The following is a 25,406-nucleotide window of genomic DNA, read 5'->3' on the forward strand; positions in this document are numbered from 1 at the left end:
ATTCAAAAAGTGGCTGTGCCTGTAGGACGGAAGTTTTCATTTCATGAGCTGTGACTGTAACATATCTCTTAGTAGCTCGTGAAGTCCACCCATCTGTGGTTATTGAGATAAACTCTGCATCTTTGAGGCTCTGTGTCACTTTAACCTTCGCCATTGCACCTTGCTATTTCTTCAGCTCTCGGGCTGTTATGTGGAAGCGGACCTCAGAATCCTTCTTTCAGGCTACTTTGGCCTGCCTAAAGCTTTTTCTCACAGTATGTTGTTGTGATTTCAGTTTTTCTGGGTGATGTCCCAAATGGCTTTTAATGTTTGATGTGTTTCCCATAGTGTAGTTGACCCTTGTCCGGCAGTTTGTCAGTTTCCTTTTCTGCCATTGTCAGTTCTTGAAATGGGAAAACCAAATTGTTGCCACACATTATTTCTAAAAGTCAATGGAACATCCTCAGTCTCTTTTTCATTATCGGCACGTTCATCCATCATTTTCTCATTGGGTTCATTTTTATCAATGCTTGGCTTGCAAGCAAAGGATGCTCTGAGTCTTTCTTCTTGACTACTATGATTGCCCCCTCTGCTGTTTAAACAAAAATAACACAATTTTCAACAATGTGACAGAAAGGCATTGAGCCATACTTCTATCGTGATATCGCAAGATTTGATATATTGTTACATCCCTAGTAAATAACTGTGTCATGGTAGACAGTTTCAGGACAGCATCAAGCCATATTTCTATCACAATATCGCTAGATGCAATTTATTGTTACAACCCTAGTTAAAGATGAGACATTCTTTTAAACATTTTAAGCAAGATTAGTGTATTATTTTTGACTTGTACAATTTTAGAGTGAAAAAGGAAAGTAGCACCATACAAAGGTTTGGGGACCCCAAGAGGTTTGAGCTCTCAGATAACTTTTACCAAGGCCTCAGACCTTCACCATCTTGTTAGGGCTATGGTTTGTTCAGTCATGTCCAGGAAAGGCCAGGTGATGCAAACCTCAAAGCTTTATAAATACTCAGACTCCGCAGCCATTGGCACATCAAAGCAGCTGCCCAGAGCACTCTGAAAATGAAAATTGATGCCCACAAAGCAGAGGAACATTGTAAGAAGATAGCAAAGCATTTTTAGATAGCCACTTCCTCACTTTGTAATGTTAGTAAGAAGCTAAGGAACAATGAGGTCAAGTTGAGGTCTGGAAAACCAGGAAAGCTTGTAGGATTGCTAGAAAGGTGGATCAGACCCTCCATTTCACAAAAAAAGCCTTCTGGAAGACTTAGCAGACTGAGGAGTGGTGGTGCACTGTTCTACAGAGCAGCAACACCTGCACAAATATGGCCTTCATTGAAGAATCATCTGCTCTTACCAAAATTCAGCATCAGAAGTTTGTAAAGTAACATCTTAACAAGCATGATACATTTTGGAAAAAAGTCCGGTGGACTGATGAAGTAAAATAGAACTTTTTGGTCAAAATTAGCAAAGTTATGTTTGGAGAAAAAAAGTGTGCAGAATTTCATGAAAAGAACACCTCTCCTACTGCCAAGCATAGGTCGTATTGCAGCCAGTTGCATGGGGAACATTTCACTGGTGGAAAGAAGAATGGATTCAATTAAATACCAACAAATTCTGGAAGTACACATCACACCATCTTTTAAAAAGCCGAAAATGAAAAGAGGATAGCTTCTCCAACATGGCTTCTATTGATCCTAAACATATCTCAAAATCCACAGTGGACTACCTCAAGAGGCACAAGCTGAAGGTCTTGCCATCCTCACAGTCCCCTAACTTCACTGTCACTGAAAATCTGTGGATAGGCTTCTGAAGAACAGTGCATGCAAGATGGCCCAAGAATCTCACAGAACTAGAAGCCTTTTTTAGGAAGAATGCATGAAAATCCTGCAAAAAAGAACTAATAGACACAAAAGTGTTTACAAGCTGTGATACTTGCTAAAGGGGTTGTTACTAAGTACTGACCATGCTGGGTGCCCAAACCTTTGCTTTTGGCCCTATCCTTTTTGTTTTTTAAAATTGTGAAAGATGGAGATAAAAAAGTAATCTTGCTTAAGATATTAAACAAATGTGTCAACATCTTTATGCTCTTTGGAAATTGGGTCGTCCTTTACTCATAGTAGCCGAAAGTTTTGCATGCCAGTGTACCATATATCAATTTTTTTGTTTTGTTAATTAGTAAGCTACTGTTAATGCATGCAGATTGCAGTATTTACACAACATCATCTGTGTTAGTGTCCACTGGTATTTCCATAACTGTACTCTAAAGCTGTAGGTCTAAACTAAAGAATTCACTTGTGTGTAGTGTTCAACTAGTCTTCACAGCCCACTACAGACGAAGGTGTGTGTGTGTGTGTGTGGGTGTGTGTGTGTGTGTGTGTGTGTTTGTGTCTGTGTCTGTGTCTGTGTCTGTGTGCGTGCGTGTGTGTGTACGTGTGTGTGCGTTGTGTTGTGTATAGGACAGTTTGTACAGTGCCACTGATAGACTATATAGATGGTAATGAGTACAGTATGGAGCCCCAGCAGGGTGGAGATGAGGACGGCCTGGCTAGAGGAGCATGGGATTGGAGCCTGCTCTGGAAGAGAGTACCGCTTAGCCAGAGAGAGAAGGCCAAGAGAAAACATACCACCCAGCCCTACTGGTACAGACACAACAGCCAGCATGCTAACACATCATCCCTGTTTTGTTTGTATCTCCATGTCCCATCCCACCTGTCCTATCGCCCACTGTGTCTCGCTCTGTCTTGGTCTCACCCCACTCCATGTCTTTGTGTTTTCACTGACATCGCTGTCTATATTTGCCTGTTTTGTTTTGTTTCTTTGTTTGTTTTTTCTTTTTTTTTTCTGCATGTACACCACCCCTACACCTACTCCCCCCATGTATCTTGTGTGCATGGCCCCACCCCCACTCTGTCAGAACGGTGTGTACGGTGCCTCTGATTGACTCCATCCATGGCCAGAAGTTCACCATCGAGCCCCAGGGTGGAGGAGACAAGGACGGATTTGCTAGAGGAGCCTGGGATTGGAGTATGCTCTGGAAGAGAGTTCCTCTTGGAGACGGAGAAAAAAAGTTCAGAAAAACTCAGACTGAGCCATATAGGTACAGAAAACCTGACTGATCTGGATAGTGTCAACACAAAAGACCCCAAATAACCATGAAAAATTTTAATGATGTGCTTGACATTACTACCTCAGCTAATTTGAAGAAATGCTAATCTTAAACCAAGTGGTCAAAACTGAAAACCACCTCACCTCAGTAGAACTGCCTAAATTAACCTCAAAAAGAATTATTAAGAGCAGGGTGTATGGGTACCACCAACTCTTGAGGTATTTGTATTTTGAAAACATAATAATGAATTTAATCTTTGCTACATATAACAATTAATCAACTAAATGTGATGTGGAGGGGGAGTAGCTTACTATTGTCCTGTCCACTGACTTCCTCTGTGCTTTAATGTTTCTGCTATTGGTGTTTCACTGCAATGTGTTGCTGGCCCTGTGTGTTTAATTTAGTGGGATTGACTGCTTCTACTCCTACTGTGAGTTTCTGATGTTTTTAAGGCCAATTTAGCAAATAATTTCTTGTTTTTCTATGAACCTACCTTTTTTTTAGCCCACTTGAATTACAAGGACTAAGACTATGACAACAATAGCATTGCCTTTGGTGAGAAATGACTGGGTCTTAATTTGAAAGCCGTGGGAGTGATGAGTCAGTGTTGGGTCTACTGGAGAGCTTCTGGTGTGAAACGGGTTAGGAATGGGGCACCCTCACCCTCCCCCATTCACTTGTCATTAATCATGTCTTCCTGTCTTTTTTTTCTCAGCTTTGCTTTCTCTCATTTCTCATTTATCTTAGACTTTGTTTGTCACGTTGATCTTTGATCTCTCTGTATTCTCATTGTTAGTACAGTAACTGACTATCTGACTGTTAAGGTGATGTAGATGCTAATGTTTGGACAGAAATTAACCTGTTTCATGTCTGATTTTCAGACTCAGCTGAATAGAATAGATGATGTGATTAATTGTTTTCACAGATACCTGAAAAACAGAATAACTTTTAATGTGAAGAATAGTGTTGAGCTACACACTGATGCACCTGTTTGAGTATGTGCCTGTATGTCTGTTTGTGGATGTGTATGTCTGTCTCTATACCTGTAGGTCTCCAGCTATGGCGGGTGGTCTGTTTGCTATAGAGAGAGACTTCTTCTTTGAGCTGGGTTTGTATGACCCAGGGCTGCAGATATGGGGAGGAGAGAATTTTGAAATATCATACAAGGTAGACATGAAGAAGTCCAGTTTATACACAATGGGGCTGATGGCCTCACACACATCATTTAAAAGGGTTTACAGTGGTATTCGCCTCTGGTTTTTCAAAATTTCTATGTTTTAATGTAGATCTGGCAGTGTGGTGGCCAGCTACTCTTTGTACCGTGTTCTCGAGTCGGCCATATCTACAGACTTCAGGGATGGCAAGGCAATCCTCCACCTGCACATGTTGGATCGTCACCCACTCTCAAGGTACAATATCTCATGCTTTGAAATACCAGGAGCCAGATGCATAAAACTCTCTGTAGAGTGAGGACTACAACTCTGTACACACAAAGACTGAAAAATGCATGACATGCATGGCATTCTTTAGCAGATTTCAAAGCTTTATGTAAGCATGGTTCTGTTTTATTAATCTTGTTCAAGGTAATCAGTGATTTAGTTTATAGCACTCATATCAAAACAGACTTCTCAGAGAGCTACACAATATAGGGTAAAATGAAAAGATCATAAACAGAAAAAAAATGATTATACCAATGTAACGTTGACCACAAAAAGTAATTAGTCAATGTTATGTTTAGAAGAACGCCCCTCTGATTGACATTTTACACATCTCTGTGTATATGCATAAAATTACAAGATCAGTAAAACTGGCAATCACACTAAACATACAATGTTTTGTAATTACATTCCATCTCTCACCTTACTTTTTGTCTCCATTTTATTACATCACCCCCTGACTACCCTAGTAGGAAAGCATGTTTGCGCCTGGTCTAAAGTCTGCTTGAGGTGTGCACATTCTTCTTTCACCAATCACCAATTTTCTTTCAGTTGTTGCTGGGAACCTCCAATAAACCAGCAGCAGATGATCACAGTGTTCTTGAAGGCAAGTAGTGAACAAGGGATATAGCAATGAAGCTACATCGTTAAATCCCTTGTTCACTATTTGCCTTCAAGAACACTGTGATACAAGGAGGAACACCTTAAAATCAATTGGAAATGTTGAATTGAAAATGAAGCCAATGCAGTGCAGCTAAAACTGGACTAATGTGCTCTAACCTCTTGGTGTTGGTGACATTGTTTTTTTTTCTGTTTTTCGTTTTTTCACCCATTTATTCAGAAGACAGTTTGCAATGGTGTCTATAGCTGCAGCATCATTTGGTTCAGTATAGATGTACAGTTGTGTTTCATCCATATTCCATAACTATATGGAAACATACATTGTTCTCTCTAATGATGTCACCAAGTCGCAGCATGTATAGTGCTCAGACACGTTTTCCAAGACCGATGTAACACTTTCTGCCTTTGATGTGTCTTTTAAACCAGTTTAACACATCGTCAAAAACACCAACCAACTTTTTATGATGATTAAGATATGATGGTCAGTTGTATCAAATGCTGCACTTAGGGCTAAGATGAAAAGAATTGAGACCTTGTTTTGCTCAGAGCTCAGAGTTTAGTCTGAGGTAGCTGATTATTTTAGTAAGAAATTTTCAGTGCTCTGTTATGTTCTAAAGCCTGAATGACATTCCTCCAGGATGTTATTTACTCTTTAAGAAATTAGTAAATTTGGCCTGAAATTGACTGTGCTTTTCTATTATCTTACTGATGAATGGAAGGTTGGATATCGGCCTATTGTGGTTGAGTGCATTACCTTCTAAGTCGGGTTTCTATAGCAATGGTTATACAGCAGCTCTTTGAAGGCATCTGTGAAGATGTATTTATAATCGTCATGAAATTACTTGAAAAGCTGTCGAACACTTGCTTTAAAAATGCTGCAAGTACATGGTAAACACATGAGATGGAGAAGTTACTCTCAGTGGCAGTCTTGCATAAACAGTAAGGAATATGTTCCTGGCCTATACAGTGTAATCATCATGCATGTCAGTAAGACATTCAGACAATTTAAATTCACCCATGTCAATGCCATTACACACAAACTGTGCAGAAAAATAAGATTTTTTTCTCTAGTACACAGATGATCCAGAAGTGCTGGGACAGATCCAGGGCAGTTTATCAGCCAAGTCCGTGATAGAATGCTCTACAGCTGATAGAAATAAATAAATAAATAAATAAATAATAAAAGTCTGTCAATTTTCAGCACCTTATACAGACGCTGCTACAGTCAATGACGTGCTCATTCTCATGTTTTTGATGCAGAGTTTCAGTATTTTTTTTAAGCTTTGCAATTCTCGCAGTCAGTTTCAATTGCTTGCACTCTGTGCAGCTTGCAGATTTGCCACGTCGTCTCCATCGTGATCCGTGTTTTCAGACACAGTCACAGCAAAAGGCTTAAGCTGTTTGGACGTCATGCTCACACAGTACTGAATACATTTTCTACAACTTTTTGCAGAAAAAACAGTGATATCAGCAAAAGAATGTAAGAGCATTAAAAGCGTCTGCTCTGTAAGAGGTCAGGAAGAAAAACTTCATAAAACATTGTATATTTTACAGTATATTATGATGCTTAATTATGCCTACTAAATATAATTATTTAGTTATTACAGAAGATAAAATCATAATCATAGCTCCGAATGCAAAACTATTTCTCATGTCATGTGACTCAAAATATTTTTTTTTGTGTGTGTGCGTGCGTGTGTGTGTAGAACTATGTTCGCGTGGTGGAGGTATGGTGGGATGAATATAAGGATTACTTCTATGCCAGTCGTCCTGAAACTCTCACTCTAGCCTACGGAGACATCAGTGAACTGAAACGCTTCAGGTAAAACAATACATATAACAAAATACGCATGCTTTGTAATAGGTACTACCCGATTCCAAAAAAGTTGGGACACTGTGTAAGACATAAATAAATGAGAATGTGATCCTAATCCTTTTTAAAAAATATACAATTGAAAACAGTATAACATTTTGATGATTTGTGATGATGTGATTTTTTGGCGAGACAAAATTGAGAGATCATAAGCAAAAGCAGGTCTTCAGCCGCAAGTTTAACTTTACAGACACAGACGTTTTTTAACATTTGAAAATTGATAAAATTTGAGACATTTCCTTCCTTTATTTTTAGAATTCGATCTGAAATGTATATATTATCAGCTCACAGTAAAACTATAATTTCAATGGTTCTTAATCCGTTGCTTACTGTTTGTTGGCTCACCTTTTTGTCAGGGAGGAACATCGATGCAAGAGCTTCAAGTGGTTTATGGAGGAAATAGCGTATGACATTCCACTGCACTACCCTCTGCCTCCTAAAAACGTAGAATGGGGGGAGGTATGCAAACACACATATACAAGCACAGCATGTTCAGTTACTGTTTCTTTCATGGTTGTAAGATAACCTGTTTTTTGCATTTTTTGCTCTATCATGTCCCATAAAGTTGTGTGTGTTTCCTATCCATGTGTGGATAGATTCGGGGCTTTGAGACGAGCTACTGTATTGACAGTATGGGACACACCAATGGAGGCAATGTGGAAATAGGACCTTGCCACAGAATGGGGGGCAACCAGGTAATGAAACACTCATTTTCTTATGTGGTTTGTTGCTTTGTCTCCTGTAGCTCCATTTAGTCCACATTGGGGTGGTCTTGATCTGATTTGATTTGGTCATTGATTAGCTCGTTGGCCAGAGAATTCTTCAGAAGTCTTGGTCTAAAAGCGCTATATAAATACAGTCCATTTACCATTTAACTACAACAGGATGTATTTTTTTTTGTCTGGTATGTGCAGATCTTAGTTTCAGTAAATACTGCCTTTACCAGCGAGTCCAGAAATTGTTTAGAAGATGCTGGCAATATTTCCATCGTTGGGTCGGTTCCTCTCGGCTGGAGTTAAGATAAGACTTTATTAATCTCACACTGGAGAAATTTACTGGTGCAGAAGCTCTTCAGAACACACAAGGCGGGGTGCAAACAGCATTAGGAGGTGCAAATAAGAACAATAAATTACACCACTGCAAATAGGCAACCATAGAAAAAATAGAAAAAAAAAATAGAAAGTGCTTTTCTCTCAGCAATAGTGGATTTGGAGTAGCAGTGGATTTGGATGATGGTAATCACAAGGGAACAGAGGTTATTGCACATAATTACTATACATTCGAATTGGACAGTCTGACAGAGGTGGGTGTTAGAGCCATTTTTATGTTTTGATGGAAAATGTATGTTATTAGATTTAAATTTTATATTTAGAATGAATACTTAATTTATACTTTAACAGAATATAAGTTGATGTAGAAATATAAGAACTGTATAACAGAATTGTATGCATGTAGTAATAATAGGAGTTTATTTAGAAATACTGAGTTCTACCTAGATATTAGTGTTGTGATGCTTTTTGATTGGCCATTGGTTTAATATAAAACCGTCAGGATGCGAGCCAGAACAGAAGCCACGAGCCATTGGAGCATCACAGTCTTTTGACCGGCTACACAACGCACTAGAAATAATTATTTAGAAGTTATGGATCCATCTTTTGTTTTGTATGTAATTTTGATTTTAAGCTTTAGTAAAGAAAGACAATAAACTGAAGATTCGTCTTCAAGACTTTTATTTCTAATGTGTGTCGCCTCTGAAAGAACTTCGAGGTTCATGGCCCTAGTGAGTCACCTGCACTCACAGTGGGAATGAAGGACTGCACTGAGGATGCCTCATTAAGCCACTGAAGGAGCTGCTCTATAGTCCGGTGCAGTGAGTGAGAGCTGTTGTCCATGATGGCTGTGAGCTTGGCCAACAGCCTCCTCTCACCCACCTCCTCCACAGAGTCCAGTGTGCAGCCCAGGACAGAGCCGGCCCTCCTGACCAGCTTGTTTAGTTTCTTTCTGTCCCGCTATGTGCTGCCGGGGGCCCAGCAGACGACAGCGTAGAGGATAACAGAGGCTACTACAGAGTCATAAAAAGTCCTAAGCAGAGGTCTGCACACTCTGAAGGACCTCAGTCTCCTCAGGAGGTGGAGGCGACTCTGGCCCCTCTTGTACAGGGCGTCAGTGTTGTGGGACCAGTCCAGTTTATTGTTGAGGTGAACACCCAGGTACTTGAAACTGTCCACTGTCTCAATGTTCTCCCCCTGGATGTTCACTGGTGGGTGCGGTAGTGTCCTCCTCCTGAAGTCAACCACCATCTCCTTTGTCTTACTGCTGCTGTCTACCTCTGCCAGTAAAGCTGAAAGGTCCTGAAAGCTCAGTGAAGCTCTCCCTGTCACATCACTTTTCTCAAACTTGTGTTCAATGATTGGACCAGTCTCCCACTGCAGCCTCCCTCCCACACAGACTAAACCGTTTTCCTCAAGGAATGGCTTCAGGTCTCTGATTTTTGAGTCTTTGTGAATGTCACTCTTGCTTTCATTTCACTTATCTCAGGGAACCTTGCCTTTGTGCCTCCAAAATTCAATGTCTTTCAGCTTCAGCTTGCTCATTGGCTGTCAGCTCTCCTTTTTTTTTTTTTGTGAACGAGAGTTTCAGAGATATTTGTTGACCACTTACAGAATACAGAAGTTCATGCCAGCAGCAGACAAGATCACCTTTGCACACTAATTCATAGGTGTCTTCACATCCCTTGAGCTGGCAATAGTCATCGATATACCGGGAGTCATTCAGAGTGTTAACAGTCTGTGGATGACTTGGCTGTTTTTTTGTTAGGCGGTTCCTGATTGTAGCTGAAAGCAAAAATGAGGTTGATGAAATTTTGAATACAACAGGAATCATTCTCAGTGTTGAGTCATTCTCACAATGAGCAACCCCAGTGCCTTTACCTGTTTCTCCAGGACAAACTCTCCTGGCATGTCCATCCTCTTCCCCTTTATTCCATTAGGTAATGTTTGTACAAGAACTGTATTTTACATTCCTGAACTTTTCTTTACTGTGCGGCGAACCGCTGACGAGATGAGAGCATCGGGTGTCATTTGAGCACTGCTTCGGAGTTCAGTTTGTTCACTTTTATCACACAGTGAGGGGGTGTCTCCATCTTGCTGCAGGAAGGTGATGATCTTTTAAATCTCCAGTTCATGTCCTAAAACTGTTTGGCATATATAGACAGGAGCAAGATCGTCTGGGATCATCTGTAGTAATATGGGGCACAGCAATCCTCTATATTTATCTGAAACCACTCCCAGTGATTCCAAGCTCCAAATTTGAATGTCCCACTCATAGAGATGTCTTAGAGCAACAATATCTGAAGATTTTTGAACTGGAGTCAAGTTCAACAGTTTAGTCACGTGTGAACTCACAACTAGATGTTCTCTTCCAAATCTCTCCTTGAGCATTGCTATGGCATCATCATAATTGCTCTCTCGCAGCTGGAGCCAGAATGTATGACTTGGGGACTTACCTGCAACTTCTACAAAAAATGACCACAAGAACATCATTTTTCTGCATTTAACCTCTCACTGAACAACTGCACAATATTACATTAACAAACGCATGGCATTGCACTTCCTGTTTGCTTTTTTTTTTTTTTTTTTTTTTTTTTTTATACATCTTCTCCTTCTTCATTGTAACTCTTAACAAAACATTGCTGCCACCTTTTGGTCTGTATTAGTAACTGCACACAATATTTTAAACTAACACCATAAACAAATGATTTACATTTGCAATATGTAACTCCATCCATCCATCTTCTTCCGGGGCCGGGTCGCAGGGGCAGCAGTCTAAGCAGGGAAGCCCAGACTTCCCTCTCCCCAGACACTTCCTCCAGCTCTTCCGGGGGGAACCCGAGGCGTTCCCAGGACACGCTGGAGGGCCTCTTCCCGGTGGGGCATGCCCAGAACACCCTCCCAGGAGGCATCTGATATAGATGGCCGAGCCACCTCAGCTGGCTCCTCTCGATATGGAGGAGCAGCGGCTCTACACTGAGCTCCTCCCAAGTGACAAAGCTCCTCACCTTATCTCTAAGGGAGCGCCCCGCCACCTTGTGGAGGAAGCTCATTTCAGCCGCTTGTATCCGAGATCTCGTTCTTTCGGTCATGACCCAAAGTTCATGACCATAGGTGAGGGTAGGAACGTAGATTGACTGGTAAATCGAGAGCTTTGCCTTTCGGCTCAGCTCCTTCTTCACCACGACGGACTGGCACAACGAGCACATTACTGCTGCCGCCACACAGATCCGCCTGTCAATCTCACGCTCCATCCTTCCCTCACTTGTGAACAAGACCCCAAGATACTTGAACTCCTCCACTTGAGGCAGGAGCTCTCCTTCAACCCAGAGGGGACAAGCCACCCTTTTCCGGTCGAGAACCATGGCCTCGGACTTGGAGGTGCTGATTCTCATACCAGCCGCTTCGCACTCGGCTGCAAACTGCCCCAACACTTGCTGGAGGTCCTGATTCGAAGGAGCCAACAGGACAACACCATCCGCAAAAAGCAGAGATGAGATCCTGAGGTCCCCAAAACAGACTCCCTCCGGCCCTTGGCTGCACCTAGAAATTCTGTCCATAAAAATAATAAACAGAACCGGTGACGAAGGGGAGCCCTGCCGGAGTCCAACATGTCAAATAACACGACCACGAAGTCGATCATTGACATCAGGCCTACGGTGTCCTGGTGCCACATGCACTGTGGGCACCCTTATGCTTGAACATGGTGTTCGTTATGGACAAACTGTGACTAGCACAGAGGTCCAATAACAGAACACCACTTATTTCATGCAATTATTCATATAGTTTAAAAAAATGTAACTCTTTTTAACTATATGAATAATTGCATGAATTACTCTATCAATGAACTACAACGAGACCCCTGATAATGTTAACAAATAGAAAGAATGCAGTTGTCCAGGTCCAGGTTGTCCAGGTCCAGGTTTTGGTCAAATTGTGCCAAAATATGACAGACTTTAAAGTGTGTGTGTGTGTGTGTGTGTGTGTGTGTGTGTGTGTGTGTGTGTGTGTGTCTGTGTGTGCGTGTGTGTGTCTGTGTGTGCGTGCGTGTGTGTTTTCGTGTGTGTAGTTGTTCCGTATCAATGAAGCTAACCAGTTGATGCAGTACGACCAGTGCTTGACCAGAGGAGGTGATAATTTGGCGGTCATCATCACACACTGTGAACAGAACCAGCACACTGAGTGGAAGTACTTCAAGGTGAGACGCACACATGCACACACACTCAAATATCTTCAGTTCTTGTTCTTTTACTTAAGCTTGCCCTGCTCACCAGTGTGTGCAGACAGGGAAGGATGAGAGCACACTGATCTGTCTCAGACAGACGAGTCTATTGGAATGACTGAGAGTTTACCCACTCTATCTGTTTGGCTCTCTGTGTCTATCCAGGATCTCCATCGGTTCACTCACGTTCCAACAGGTAAATATTTGTAATATTTTAAAAACCGTTTTCATCTATTTTTCACACAGAGATCCATCATCATCACTGACCATCATCATTACTAGTAGAAAGATGATTAGGAAGCCTTAACTTCATTCACATGTGACAAAAACAAAATAAAACTTTACAAAGCCTTCTTTGTTGATCTTTTACTGTTCCAACAATCATCATGAATTCTGGATTGGCTGAAATAAACTCTTAATTCACCAAATAGGGAGAGGAGTGAGAGGGAGGGCAAACCTCAGAGAAATAGCAGGGGAAACAGTGCTGGAGTCAGAATATTTTCACATCTACAGAGACTTAAACACACAAGATACAACTCGTTCCCGCCTTTTGGTTAATTCATCTACACAAGAAGTATAGGTACTACCTTGAATGCAGGTAGGCTGTCAACACAGAACCAGGGTATGTAGGTCTAAATCTTCTTAAGCTAAGTGTATCCACCATGTATAAAGATGCACACAAATCATATCCACTAATTAAAGGATAACTTTCGTTTTTTACAACCTGGACTTTATTTGTAGCATTAATTACGACCAGTTAGACACCCAAACAACTTTGGTGGCATTTGGAGTCGTTTTGAAGAAATTAGCCCCAGAGGTGCGGCGCGTATATCCATATAATGCGAGTTATCGGGGCACCCGTGCGTAGCCTCTATAAACACATAATCTGCGGCGAAACTCGTTCATATTCCAATATTTTGTTAATATATGCTGGTGCTATTCCCCTCTGAGCCCGTGGTGGCATGTTATCAACATCCAGTGTCTCTAGACAACTACTTCTGACGTGGATGATGTCATTTTCGAGCGCCGCGCGCTGCGAGCAGCCAGCCACAACACGGCTAGCTCTGCGGCGGTCGGCTAGTTTAGCTGTAGTTCGCGACTGTTATTTTTCACAAAATGGATGAATATTTTTCCGACTCTGAGGTGGTGGACGATGACTTTGTTTACGATGGACGTCCTTACCGTTTTGAGCTAGAGTGCACGGACAAGGAGCTCGTTGAAAGGAGGACGAGAGAGAGAGGAACAGCTGGCCAAACAACAACAAACTGCTGCGCGTCCATGAGTAGATGGTAACTGGTGGTGTTCTTGTGGACAATTTTCATCGATGACAACAGAGGAGGATATGTTCATCGATGACAACAGAGGAGGATATGTTCATCGATGTCAACAGAGGAGGAATGCCTCTGTTGCTTAGAGTGGGACTTGCGGCCAGGAGATACGCGTCTGAATGTGTCAATAAATGTCTGGATCACAACACTGGAGGATTTCCACGCACTGATAAACTTCTGGCAAACAAAACCAAGGCAAATAAACAATCTATGCATGTGTGTAAGCTACTTACTCAATCGAAAGTTGCCCATTTGGTCCTGCAGGCTTTGGCTGGGTCTTCCAGTTCACTTTAGGGACACGAAAAAACGTCGCCTCCAGTGTTGTGATACAGACGTTTATTGACACATCCTCCTCTGTTGTCAGCTGTTCCTCTCTCTGCCTCCGCGTCCTCCTTTCAACGAGCTCTTTGTCCGTGTGCTCTAGCTCAAAACGGTAAGGACGTCCATTGTAAACAAAGTCATCGTCCACCACCTCAGAGTCGGAAAAATATTCATCCATTTTGTGAAAAATAACAGTCGCGAACTACAGCTAAACTAGCCGACCGCCGCAGAGTTAGCCGTGTTGTGGCTGGCTGCTCGCAGCGCGTGGCGCTCGAAAATGACGTCATCCACGTCAGAAGTAGTTGTCTAGAGACACTGGATGTTGATAACATGCCACCACGGGCTCAGAGGGGAATAGCACCAGCATATATTAACAAAATATTGGAATATGAACGAGTTTCGCCGCAGATTATGCGTTTATAGAGGCTACGCACGGGTGCCCTGATAACTCGCATTATACGGATATACGCGCCGCTCCTCTGGGGCTAATTTCTTCAAAACGACTCCAAATGCCACCAAAGTTGTTTGGGTGTCTAAATGGTCGTAATTAATGCTACAAATAAAGTCCAGGTTGTAAAAAACGAAAGTTATCCTTTAAAGAAGAGCTATTTGCCAGCTCTGTGCATATGTTCTCAAAACTTTTCTAAAACCTTCAGTGAATTTTAGCAGTTGTCTATGGGTTTGCTCTGTTACATTCAAAGTTAAATCATGTTCATTAACCATGGACCATTAATATTTGCATTATTTTTAAGTAGCCCTAATACGACTTCAGAGCAGAAGGTTGACATAGGCTACAATGGTGTCAGAAATATCTAATTTTTTTCTCTCTGTATGGCCACTCTGGGGCACTCTTTAAAGTAGCCAAGCCAAGATTATCTGAGTTTATACATATCAATGTCAGTGTCCGATGATTAGCAACAAAAAGTTGGAGCATAGAAATGTCAAAGATGCAGGGTAGCTTGGTTGGTTTTGTTGATTTGATATAATGTGGCGGTCTTATGAACACACAATGTAAAGATGCCTATGAACCCACTGTGCAATAGGATGGATTTGTCAATGTGTTGTTGGCAGCCACATCTAGGTTTATTATAGTAACTTTGCTTGTGCATATGCATATGAGTTTGTCAAGTCCACCACTACTACTACCACAGTGTGTGTCAGTCAGTGAGCCACACAGTTGTACAGACCAGTTTCAAACCATCCAATGACAAAGCCAAGCAGCAGCCATGTTTGAGATGTAGCTGCTCTGGAATTTTGTAACAAAACTCAGACCTCCACTTTCAGACATAACATCATTATCACATTACCTTAACTAGATTAGCTCAAATGTTGTTAAGTACCTCTAGGAATGTACACATTAGCACCTGCCTACCCCTCAGTAAGGTTCAGTTGAAGGGATGAAGGGGAGGATGAAATTCAAATATTCCTACGTACTTCTGAATCCCTATAACAAACACCAGTAGTAATGTTCATCTGTGCTGTCCTACCAGGGAAATGTCTGGACCGCTCTGACCTGCTCCACAAAGTGTTCATATCAGACTGTGACACCAGTAAAACCACTCAGAAATGGGAGATGAACAACATAGTGGCTGTATGAAGACAAATCGGAGCTTGGAGGGAAACATGGTGACTGTATACACACTGATTAACACACACAAGTACATCCATACTGTAAGTTTACAGATATATCAAGCTTATACTGTCCTTAAGGGGAAAAAGTGTAATTGACATGAGCCAGGCACTCCCAACAAGATGAAATGGTCCAGTATTAACTATTAACAGCTGCAACCCAAACTGTTGGTGTCAGCCAAAATATGCCTTTGTCAAACTTTGGTCCATATGCTCTTGCATTAAACAGACACATAGACACTCCAGATGGCAGAAGAAGAACTGGTAGTATGGATGGTGAAGCTGCTGGTCCACAGAATGATCTCTTGGTCAAACATTGAACTAGAAATTTGTTGGGCTCTGTCCGTCCTTCATTGTGTTTACATGTTGTCTCTAGCTGTTCTTTTGGGCTCTCAGGTCTTTCTAAACCACTACATTGATTTATGAAATTATCCCATCAACATTTTCAATCAACTGTTTGCCAAACTATTAGCTCACTCATCAAGAGTCTTTTTTTTCTGGTGGAAGATTCAATCAAATCATCACTGTGTTCAACCAAGTGTGGTATATACAGTGCTGGCTGGCATAATGCTTGCTTTTGTCAGCAGGTTAAGTTTCAAGGTATTGGGTATCTTCAAGAAAGACCACTCAACATATAAGTGCAACAATCAACAGGTAAAATTCCAACCTATGGATCAGTCATCTGCTTCTTAAAGTCATAAAGTCATTAGGCAAGTGTCACCATATCAGTCAGAATTTATCAACCTTCCTCTGGGCCCAAACCAGATAAAGGGTAGAGAAGCTGTCTTCTCAGAGAGGGATCCCAAGGAGATGTAAGTAAAGCTCCTACAGGCACTTGCTGAACATGTTGAGAAGGACACTGACATATTTTTTACTTTTTTTACTTATATATTTTGACAGTTTTATTTGTTTTCTTGCTTTCCTGTGAAAACAATTTAAAATAAACAATTTTTTTGTTTTCCCCAATTCTACCTTAAAGCTAATGCAGTAATTTAACAGGCTGAATTTGGTGAAATAAGCAGAATTTAATTCACCACTCTGCGTCAAAAGCCTAGCCAAGACAACAAAACAAAACAAACAAAAATGAATCAAACAGTGCTGGTGTCCTCCTACATAAAGCTTTATATAGTGTTCATTTTTCTTTCCCAATGTGCCATGTCTTTAACCAGCCCTCTCAGTAAAAAGGTAAATTTATTTTCTTAAATTTGATTGGTTACCAATTACTTCTGTTGTCTTCCAGTGGTTTGAATTCATGTTCATCAACAACCTTAAATAGTGCATCTTCACGAGCAGTGATCTGACTGACTGAGGACTTAAAAACTGCTTGCCTTACTGACAGTCTTGAGAAATTCAGTAGCTGACCAGTTGACTGTGACTTAGTAACTGTCTGTCTGAAATGAAAAATGGGGGGGGCACTGGGTTGTTGGAGTGGGGAATGATACAAGGGACAAATACACAATTTATGGTGGGGAAAACAATAAGTGAAGAAAATGTGACTGCTTTTTTGTTTGTTTTTCCAAGGGAAAAAGGGTTTGGTGTATGGGTGATCGTGAATGCAATGTTTTGTACAATGTAAATAGATTCCTTTGTAAAGACATGATGCATTTTGTGAAGGGCCTTGAATGATGTAAATATCTAACTTATAACAGAGATTTAATATGAGCTGAACTGTGGGTGATTGAGCAAATAAAAGATGTGATTTTTACTACTTCCACTGTGTTCTGTCTTTGTTACTGTGATTTCATTGAAAGTTAGAGAGATATTAACATCCTCCTAGTTGCAGTGGCAGGTAGTAACATGCAGGCAGCACTCGTTCAGCAGCAAAGGGACTCCTCCCTTGACTCGCTGTCAAGTAGGATGGGACCAAATTTCTATGGATGGTTTCTCACAATGGGTCAGCAGCTCTAAATCTGTTATACTTTTTTTGTTTTTGATTCTTTTTAATTATGTCTGCCATGGAGGTTATGATTTCACCCATTTAGCTAAAGAAAAAGGAACAAAAATACATGCTTTACTAATAATTGCTTTTTGTGCATGGTTTGTTGTCAGAATGGCTCAGTGGCTCTAAATCTGTTGTAGTATGTATGTTAAGCAAGCATGTTTTTTTCATTATTTTTATGTAATTATTTGCCGAGGTTAAGAATTCATCCATTTAGCTAAATTAAAAGGAACACGAGAACACTACTTTTACCATCAGTTACAATAATGAAAAACAAATCCTGTTATTATCCTTTAAAAAAATATAAAAAAAACCCCTCTAGACTACTTCATAAATATAAAATGAAAATATAAGAAAATTTCAGCTACATATTTATGCATTTTACACACAGTTTACACAAACCTGTGTGTTTCACTTCTTTGCAACAGCTAAGCAGTATCATAGTAATGGATCCAAGCACAATTCAGAGTTGTGCAAATATCTTAATATTTGCCACAGGGTGCCACTAGCTGCCACAGGAGAGCCAGTAGCCGTCACAGTGATTTTTGGAGACAAAAAAAATGGGGGGAAAAAAGGAGTATTTTGTTTTGCTAGAGTTGGGTTGTTAACTGAGAATTGTAAATATTTTTTCAGTGAAATTTTTTCATTGGTGTGAGCATTCACAGCTTGCACAACCAGTTTTTCTACGCACACAATTATTATTATTATTATTGTTATTATTATTATTATTATTATACCTTTCATACTTTCCGAAATCAACATTTTCAAGAAAATGTTCTTCATTTGAAATAATGGACAGAATTCACATAAATATGGTTAATAATAAAAATATTTACTATTATCAGTTAGCAACCTAAATCTAGTGAAATGGAATCTTCCTCTTTTTTTTTTTTTTCATAAAATACAGACAGCTGTTTCCACTTCTGGGGAGCAGGTAAGGCACCTGTGACAAATAGTAAAATATTTTCAGAATTGTAAATTGGTGTTTTTATCAAATATTTAATTTTTTTATACCACTTAACAAGGTCAGTGTCCATTGTCACTCTGATGCTGCTTAGATGTTACAACGAAGTGAAACATGAAAGTGAAAATCAAACAGGTTTTTAAATATAACTGTAAGCATTTTATATTTATTAAGCAGCCTACATGCTTTTATGTATTTCTTAAAGAATAATAAAATGGAGGTTTTGTTTGTCAGTAATTGATTGTTATAAGTGAATGTAGAAGTTTTTATTAGTAAAGCATGTATTTTTGTTCCTTTTTATTTAGTAATCATAACCTAAGAAATGCTTGTATAAAATGAATGAAAAATGGTTATAGTGTTCCATGTGCTCTTTTCCTGGCAGCATCTTACACCCTGCTACTATGTGCTGAACTGTCTCAGGAGCACCATTCCACAGCCTGCACCTGGGGTCCTGTCTGGTGTGGCAGATCCCTGCCTCAATTGATCTTGTGCTGAGGGCCTGTTCTTGTGCAGCCATGATTAGTGCTTATGTGCTGTCTTTTAGTCCAGCCTTTCCAGCCACTGGTAGGACTTCTTGATCTATATTGATATCTGGCAGTGGTACATATCATAAATGGACTTGTCCCTCCATGATGGTTGGTTTTCCTCTTATACATTATCGAGTTTCTGTTGCCTGAGGTATTCACTTAGCAGCTAATCTTTGGAGGCCATCTTCAGGATGTATTCCTGGATCCTAGTTGTTTCATCCTGGAGAGTGGCTCTGATGCTCACCAGTCCTCTGCCTCCCTCAGTCAGCTTAGCATATAGGAGCTGTGTGAGGAACTTTGTTATCTTGATATCACTGGCTTCTATTTTCCTCCTCTGGCCAGCTGATTATACCAGTGCGTATGTGTTGATAGCCCGGAAGTTATTCTCTCTATTGAGTTGACTCTTCAGGACCTTCCTTACTTATTGTAGGTGTTTGGCTGTGGCTGACTTCTTTGTGGTCCATTCATGGTTCCCATTTGCCCGTGGTATCCCAAGGTATTTGTAGCTGTCTGCAATGCTGCCTTCTGGTAGTTCAAACCCCTTGCTTCTGATCATCTTCTCTGCCCTATCCCGATCTTGTTGCTGTAGATCCTGGAGAGGTGGATCCATGTGTTGTGGTATTGAGTCATAGGCTTTCTTGTAGTTAATCGAGGCGGTGCACAGCTTCATCCGTCTGGCCTTGCAGTCTTTGGTGATTGCTCTATCGGCCCGTCACTGGTGCTTGGTTCCTCTGGTATTGTTACCAATTCCTTTCTGGGCCCCACTCATGTGTGTGCCATGTGCCTATTCATCTTATCCGCTATGATGCATGCCTGACAGGAGCTTTCATGTTGTATTGAGGCAGGGTATTAGCTGGTAGTTGGATGGGATTCCACCCTTCTGGGAGTCCTTCATGATCAGGACCATCTGCTTTTGGGTCAACCACTCTGGGTGGAACCCATTCATCAGTAGTTGGTTACTGCCAGGCGTTCATGGAGTGGAGTTAGTTTCTTTAGCCGGTAGGTGTGAATCGTGTCTGGGTGCTTTCCAGCTCTTCATACCTGACACTCTTTCTTGGATGTCTGCCATTGTGATGGTTACCGGTTCTTGCTCTGGGAGACAGCTGTTGGCTGCTCTTAGATCCACTAGCCACTGAGCATCAATGTTATGTGATGCCTCTTTTTTCCGTATGCTCTTCCAGTACCTTTCAGTCACAGCTCTGGGTGGATCTATTCTCATGCTCTTTTTCTGGCACTGAGAGTACACTTTAGGTGGTTTGGTGATGAACACCCTATTTATTCTCCTGGCTTCTGCTTCTCTAGCGTATCTCTTCAGGCGGGTAGCCAGAGCTGTAAGTCTTTGCTTGGCAGTCTCTAGTACCCCTGGTAAGGACAGTTGGGGGTACTTCCTGGGAGCCCCTTTCATCCCCACACCTTCTGGAGCTCTGAGAGTTGACTAAATGTTCACCTTGTTGCCTTGATCCTGGCCTCTAACCTCCTTCTCCATGGGGGGTATTGCTCCTCGTGGCTATTCATGCTGTTCATCTTATAGCCAAGCATCTCTAGAATCGCTCTTGCTGTGGTGTGCATGAGCTGATTCGTCTCTGTAATGGTCCAAGTAGGGATAGTTCACAGTGCTGCATTCACATCTTCAAGTAGACTTTCAGAGGGTACTTTATCACTCAGTCATGGTAGTCGGGTTGCTTAGCCATGATCTTGCCTGTTGGAGGAAGATCATGGAAAAAAAGGAGTGCAAAATGCAAACAAGCCAAAAGGTGCATGGAGCACATGAATGCGTTGATGGCATCAAAAGAAAATGTTGATTCAATAAAGAGTGAGCTCACTGTGTTCATCAAGTGTTACCGAGATGCAAATGACATCCATAAATCTTTTATGAGCCTACCTTTGCCTAAAGATGAAGTTGTGAGGCAAAGTACGTACTTCATGGACAAAATGACAATGTACTGTGATTTCACTGAGAAGGTAAAAGGCTGGCTCTCTGACGCGGGTCATCCATATGTTGAGCCAAATAAAGATGATTTTGGTGATGAATGTGTTGCTGATGAAATAAATCCTGATGATAGTGCTTCCAACGTTTCAAGTGTAAAAGCAAGCTCTGTAAGATCACGCTCACAGCTTTCGCGGATTTCCTCGACGTCATCTGCACGCCTTAAAGCTGAGGCTGAAAAGGCAGCGCTTTTGGAGCGCATCGCTGCGCAAAAAAGGAAACATGAAATTGAAGCGCAACAGGAAAAACTGAGGAGAGAAAAGGAGCAACTTGAGCTTGAAACGGAACTGGCAGCAACAAAGGCGAAGCTTCAAGTATTAGAAAGCAGCGCATCACAGTGTGGCTCAAAACATTCAAACGGCATGAACTCTTATTTTGAAAGGAACGAGTCTCATGGTGCGAGTGAATTAAATCCCCATGCCAACATCTTTGTTCCAAACAAAATGGATAAAAAAGATCATGCTCTTGGTTTGTCTGATTCTGTACCCCAACCACCAGTTGTTAGACCTAAACAAAGACAGATGGAACAAATGGATGAAGTTACATTAAAGGTTGATGCTCCAGTTCATGTGATGCAAACTGTAAATGGAACTCAAATGGGACATGTTCATCATCAGACCCAAGCTCTGACTGACAATTATCAAAATGACATTGTAAACATTATGCAAAGACAAAATGACACCGCTGCTTTGCTTGTACAACAAAATCTGTGCTCTGTCCTCCCATCTAGGAATATCCCTGTGTTTGATGGAGACCCTCTGCAATACACGTCGTTCATCAGAGCTTTTGAAAATGGGGTAGAGACAAAAACAAACAATTGGAGTGACTGTTTACATTTTCTCGAACAGTACACCAGGGGGCAGCCAAAAGACCTGGTGCACAGTTGTCAACATTTACCTTCAGAGCAGGGATACCATCGGGCCAAAACTCTTCTTGCAGAGCACTTTGGAAATGAACACAAAATTGCTGCTGCATACATGGAAAAGATACTTAACTGGACACCTGTTAAAAGTGAGGACATAAAGGGTTTGCAATCATTCTCCTTGTTTCTTCGCAGATGTTCAAACTTAACAGAGCAACTGATGCACATGAAAGAACTGGACTTACCATCGAACATGAGGAGCATCATTTTGAAACTTCCTTATAAATTAAGGGAAAAATGGAGAAATGTTGCTTGTGATCTGCAAGAACAAAGGGGTATGAGAGCAATGTTCACTGATCTTGTTGGTTTTATTGAAAGACAAGTCAAAATTGCTTCAGATCCAGTTTTTGGCAACATTCAAGACCCACTGCTCACTAACCTCAAAGCTTCCACTGCTAGTCACTTCAGACAAAGGAAAAGGGGGAGCAGCTTTGCCACCAATGTCACTGCAGTAAAGGAAGGAGTCATACCTCAACATACAGGAAACAAGACCACGTCCTCCACTCTCAACTGCCTGTTCTGTTCACAAGGTAATCATTTACTGGATCAATGCTCACAGTTCAAAATGAAAGTACACAGGGACAAGATTAATTTCATTAAAGAAAAAGGAATCTGTTTTGGTTGCCTGAAAGTAGGCCACACAAGCAAAGACTGCAGGAGTCGTATGAATTGCAACGTGTGTCACCAAAAGCACCCAAGTGTCCTTCATATAGAGCGGCAGGATAAAGGAACACCCTCTGATCAACAGTCTGTGGGCTCTTCAACTGTTTCACCTGCAATGTCTCAGACCTGTGGCCATATTGGGGCCGGTCATGAAGATGCCTCCATTTTTTCTATTGTTGCAGTCGAAGTCAAGCGTCAGAGGAGTAACAAAACTGTGCAGACATATGCCTTTTTGGATCCTGGGAGTTCAGGAACATTTTGTACAGAGAACTTGGCAAGAAAATTGAACTTGAGGGGTAAAAGGACAAGCATTCTGTTGAGAACAATGGGTCAAAAGAAAATTGTAAATGCTCATGTGCTGTCAGGTCTTGAGGTGTCTGGTATAGATATGAATGACTTTATTGAGTTACCTGATGTTTTGACTCAGAAGGACATGCCTGTCTCCACACTCAATATACCACGACAAGAGGATGTTGATCAGTGGTCTTATCTCAAGGATGTTCAACTTCATGACATTGACGAAGGTGTTGATCTGCTCATTGGAACTGATGCACCAAAGGTGATGGAGCCTTGGGAACTGATAAACAGCCAGGATGAGGGACCTTATGCTGTTCGAACCAGGGTTGGCTGGGTCATTAACGGTCCACTTCGTGGTGAGAGCAAGAATAAGAGTGACTGCTCTGCTGTAACATCCAACCGGATCTCTGTTGAATATCTTCAGGAAATGCTGGTTAAACAGTTCAACCATGACTTTAATGAGAGGTCATCAGACGAACAGTTAGAAATGTCCAGAGAGGATGTCAAGTTTATGGAAGTTATGAACAACACCACACAGTTAATTGAAGGTCATTACCGCATTGACTTACCTTTCAGACAGGAAAACCCTCTCTTGCCAAATAATCGCCATGTTGCAGAACAGCGCCTCCAGAGCCTGAGAAGAAAATTTGTCAAGAATGGTCAATTTAAGGAAGAATACATCGCATTTTTAAACAACATGGTGGCTCAAGGATATGCTGAACTGGTGCCTTCTGATCAACTAAAGCAGAGTGATGGAAAAGTGTGGTATATCCCTCATCATGGGGTTTATCATCCCAGAAAAGGCAAGCTGCGAGTTGTTTTTGACTGTGGAGCAGCATATAAAGGGACATCACTGAACTGTCAGCTTTTGCAGGGCCCTGATTTGACCAGCACTCTAATTGGAGTCCTTGTTCGATTTAGACAAGAGCCTGTTGCAGTAATGGCTGACATCCAAGCAATGTATCACCAAGTTCATGTTTCTGAAAGGCACATCAACTTTCTCCGCTTTCTCTGGTGGCCTGGTGGAGACACTTCACAGTCTCCCGTGGACCATCACATGAAAGTGCATTTGTTTGGAGCTGTGTCATCACCAAGCTGCGCAAATTATGCATTGAGGAGAACTGCAGATGACAATGCCCAACATTTCCCTCATGAAGTGGTTAATACAGTCAAATGTAATTTTTATGTTGATGACTGCTTGAAATCAGTGGCCTCAGAGGAGGAGGCAGTGCAAATGGTCAAGGATGTGACTGCACTTTGTCACAAAGGAGGATTTAATCTTTCCAAGTGGATCAGCAACAGTCGAACAGTACTGCTGTCAACTGCTGAAGACTGCAGAGCAAAAGAAGTGATGGAGCTGGATCTGGATGTGGACCAACTTCCAATGGAGCGGGCACTGGGGTTACAGTGGTGCATTGAAACTGACAGATTCAAGTTTAGGACCTCAGCACAGGAACAGCCACAGACTAGACGAGGCATTTTGTCAGTGGTCAGCTCTCTTTATGACCCGTTAGGATTTTTGGCCCCATTCACCATGCCAGCCAAGTTGTTGCTGCAGGAACTTTGTAGGAGAAGCTTGGGGTGGGATCAAGCTATCCCTCTTTCTCTGGTTTGAGTGGTTGGAGGATCTCCAGAAGGTGGCTGATTTCAAGGTGGATCGCTGTATTAAACCAAGAGACTTTGGAGACCCTGCCACAGCACAGCTTCACCACTTCTCTGATGCCAGCCAAGTTGGCTATGGAACAGTGTCTTATTTGAGGCTGGAAAAGGATGACAGAGTTCAGGTTGCATTTCTGTTGGGAAAGGCCAGAGTTGCTCCACTTAAGCAGACAACAATTCCTCGACTGGAACTTACAGCAGCGGTTCTTGCAGTTCGAGTTGATAAAATGCTTCAAAAGGAGTTGCAACTTAAGCTGGAGAAGTCAGTTTTCTGGACTGACAGCACAACTGTTCTTAAATACATCTATAATGAAACCAGACGATTCCACACCTTTGTGGCAAACAGAGTTTCCATCATCAGAGAAGCAGCAGATGCTGACCAGTGGAGATACGTTGGGTCTAAGGAGAATCCAGCAGATGATGCATCAAGAGGAATGAGGGCAGAGAATTTCCTGAAAGGCAGGAGATGGATAAATGGGCCAATATTTCTCTGTGAGCCAAAAGAGGTTTGGCCTAAAGTGGATGCTGATCTTGATGTGATTCCTGCAGATGACCCAGAGGTTAAAAGGGATTTGATGGTGAATTCTGTTGTTGTGGATTTTGAAAGTGCCACAGATCGCCTGCTCAGTTACTTTTCATCTTGGATGAGACTAAAAACATCTGTTGCTTGGTTTCTGAAGGTCAAGAGAACTCTTGTGTTATTGGGACAGAAGAGAAAGGAGTTGTGTGCTTCTGCAGACCTCAATAAGGAAAAGCTGGAGACTCAAGAACATACAGTGGAAAGGAAAATTGAGAGCTTCAAAACCACACTCAAAGGACAGAGCTTAACTCTTGAAGATCTTGAGAAAGCAGAACAGTC

The 25,406-nt window shown here is 41.6% G+C and overlaps 1 protein-coding gene across 3 annotated transcripts in view; it reads left to right on the forward strand.

Moving 5' to 3' along the window:
- Positions 1-17,289, forward strand: part of galnt7 (UDP-N-acetyl-alpha-D-galactosamine: polypeptide N-acetylgalactosaminyltransferase 7) — a 35,268-nt gene extending 17,979 nt beyond the window's left edge. The window contains exons 7-16 of one of the 3 annotated variants that reach the window (XM_041966809.1): positions 2,919-3,101; positions 4,160-4,277; positions 4,397-4,519; positions 6,874-6,989; positions 7,397-7,499; positions 7,637-7,735; positions 12,159-12,287; positions 12,477-12,507; positions 15,451-15,586; positions 15,819-17,289. In XM_041966809.1, the coding sequence (XP_041822743.1) occupies positions 2,919-3,101; positions 4,160-4,277; positions 4,397-4,519; positions 6,874-6,989; positions 7,397-7,499; positions 7,637-7,735; positions 12,159-12,287; positions 12,477-12,507; positions 15,451-15,557 (1,009 nt within the window). In that variant the 3' untranslated portion in view covers positions 15,558-15,586; positions 15,819-17,289. Of the gene's footprint in view, positions 1-2,460; positions 2,644-2,918; positions 3,102-4,159; positions 4,278-4,396; positions 4,520-6,873; positions 6,990-7,396; positions 7,500-7,636; positions 7,736-12,158; positions 12,288-12,476; positions 12,508-15,450 lie in introns of all 3 variants that reach the window. The other 2 variants (XM_041966808.1, XM_041966807.1) reach the window with 2 other exon arrangements.
- The last annotated feature ends 8,117 nt before the right edge of the window (positions 17,290-25,406 follow it).

Source organism: Chelmon rostratus, chromosome 3 (assembly GCF_017976325.1).
Source record: "Chelmon rostratus isolate fCheRos1 chromosome 3, fCheRos1.pri, whole genome shotgun sequence".
NCBI classification, from domain to species: domain Eukaryota; kingdom Metazoa; phylum Chordata; class Actinopteri; order Chaetodontiformes; family Chaetodontidae; genus Chelmon; species Chelmon rostratus.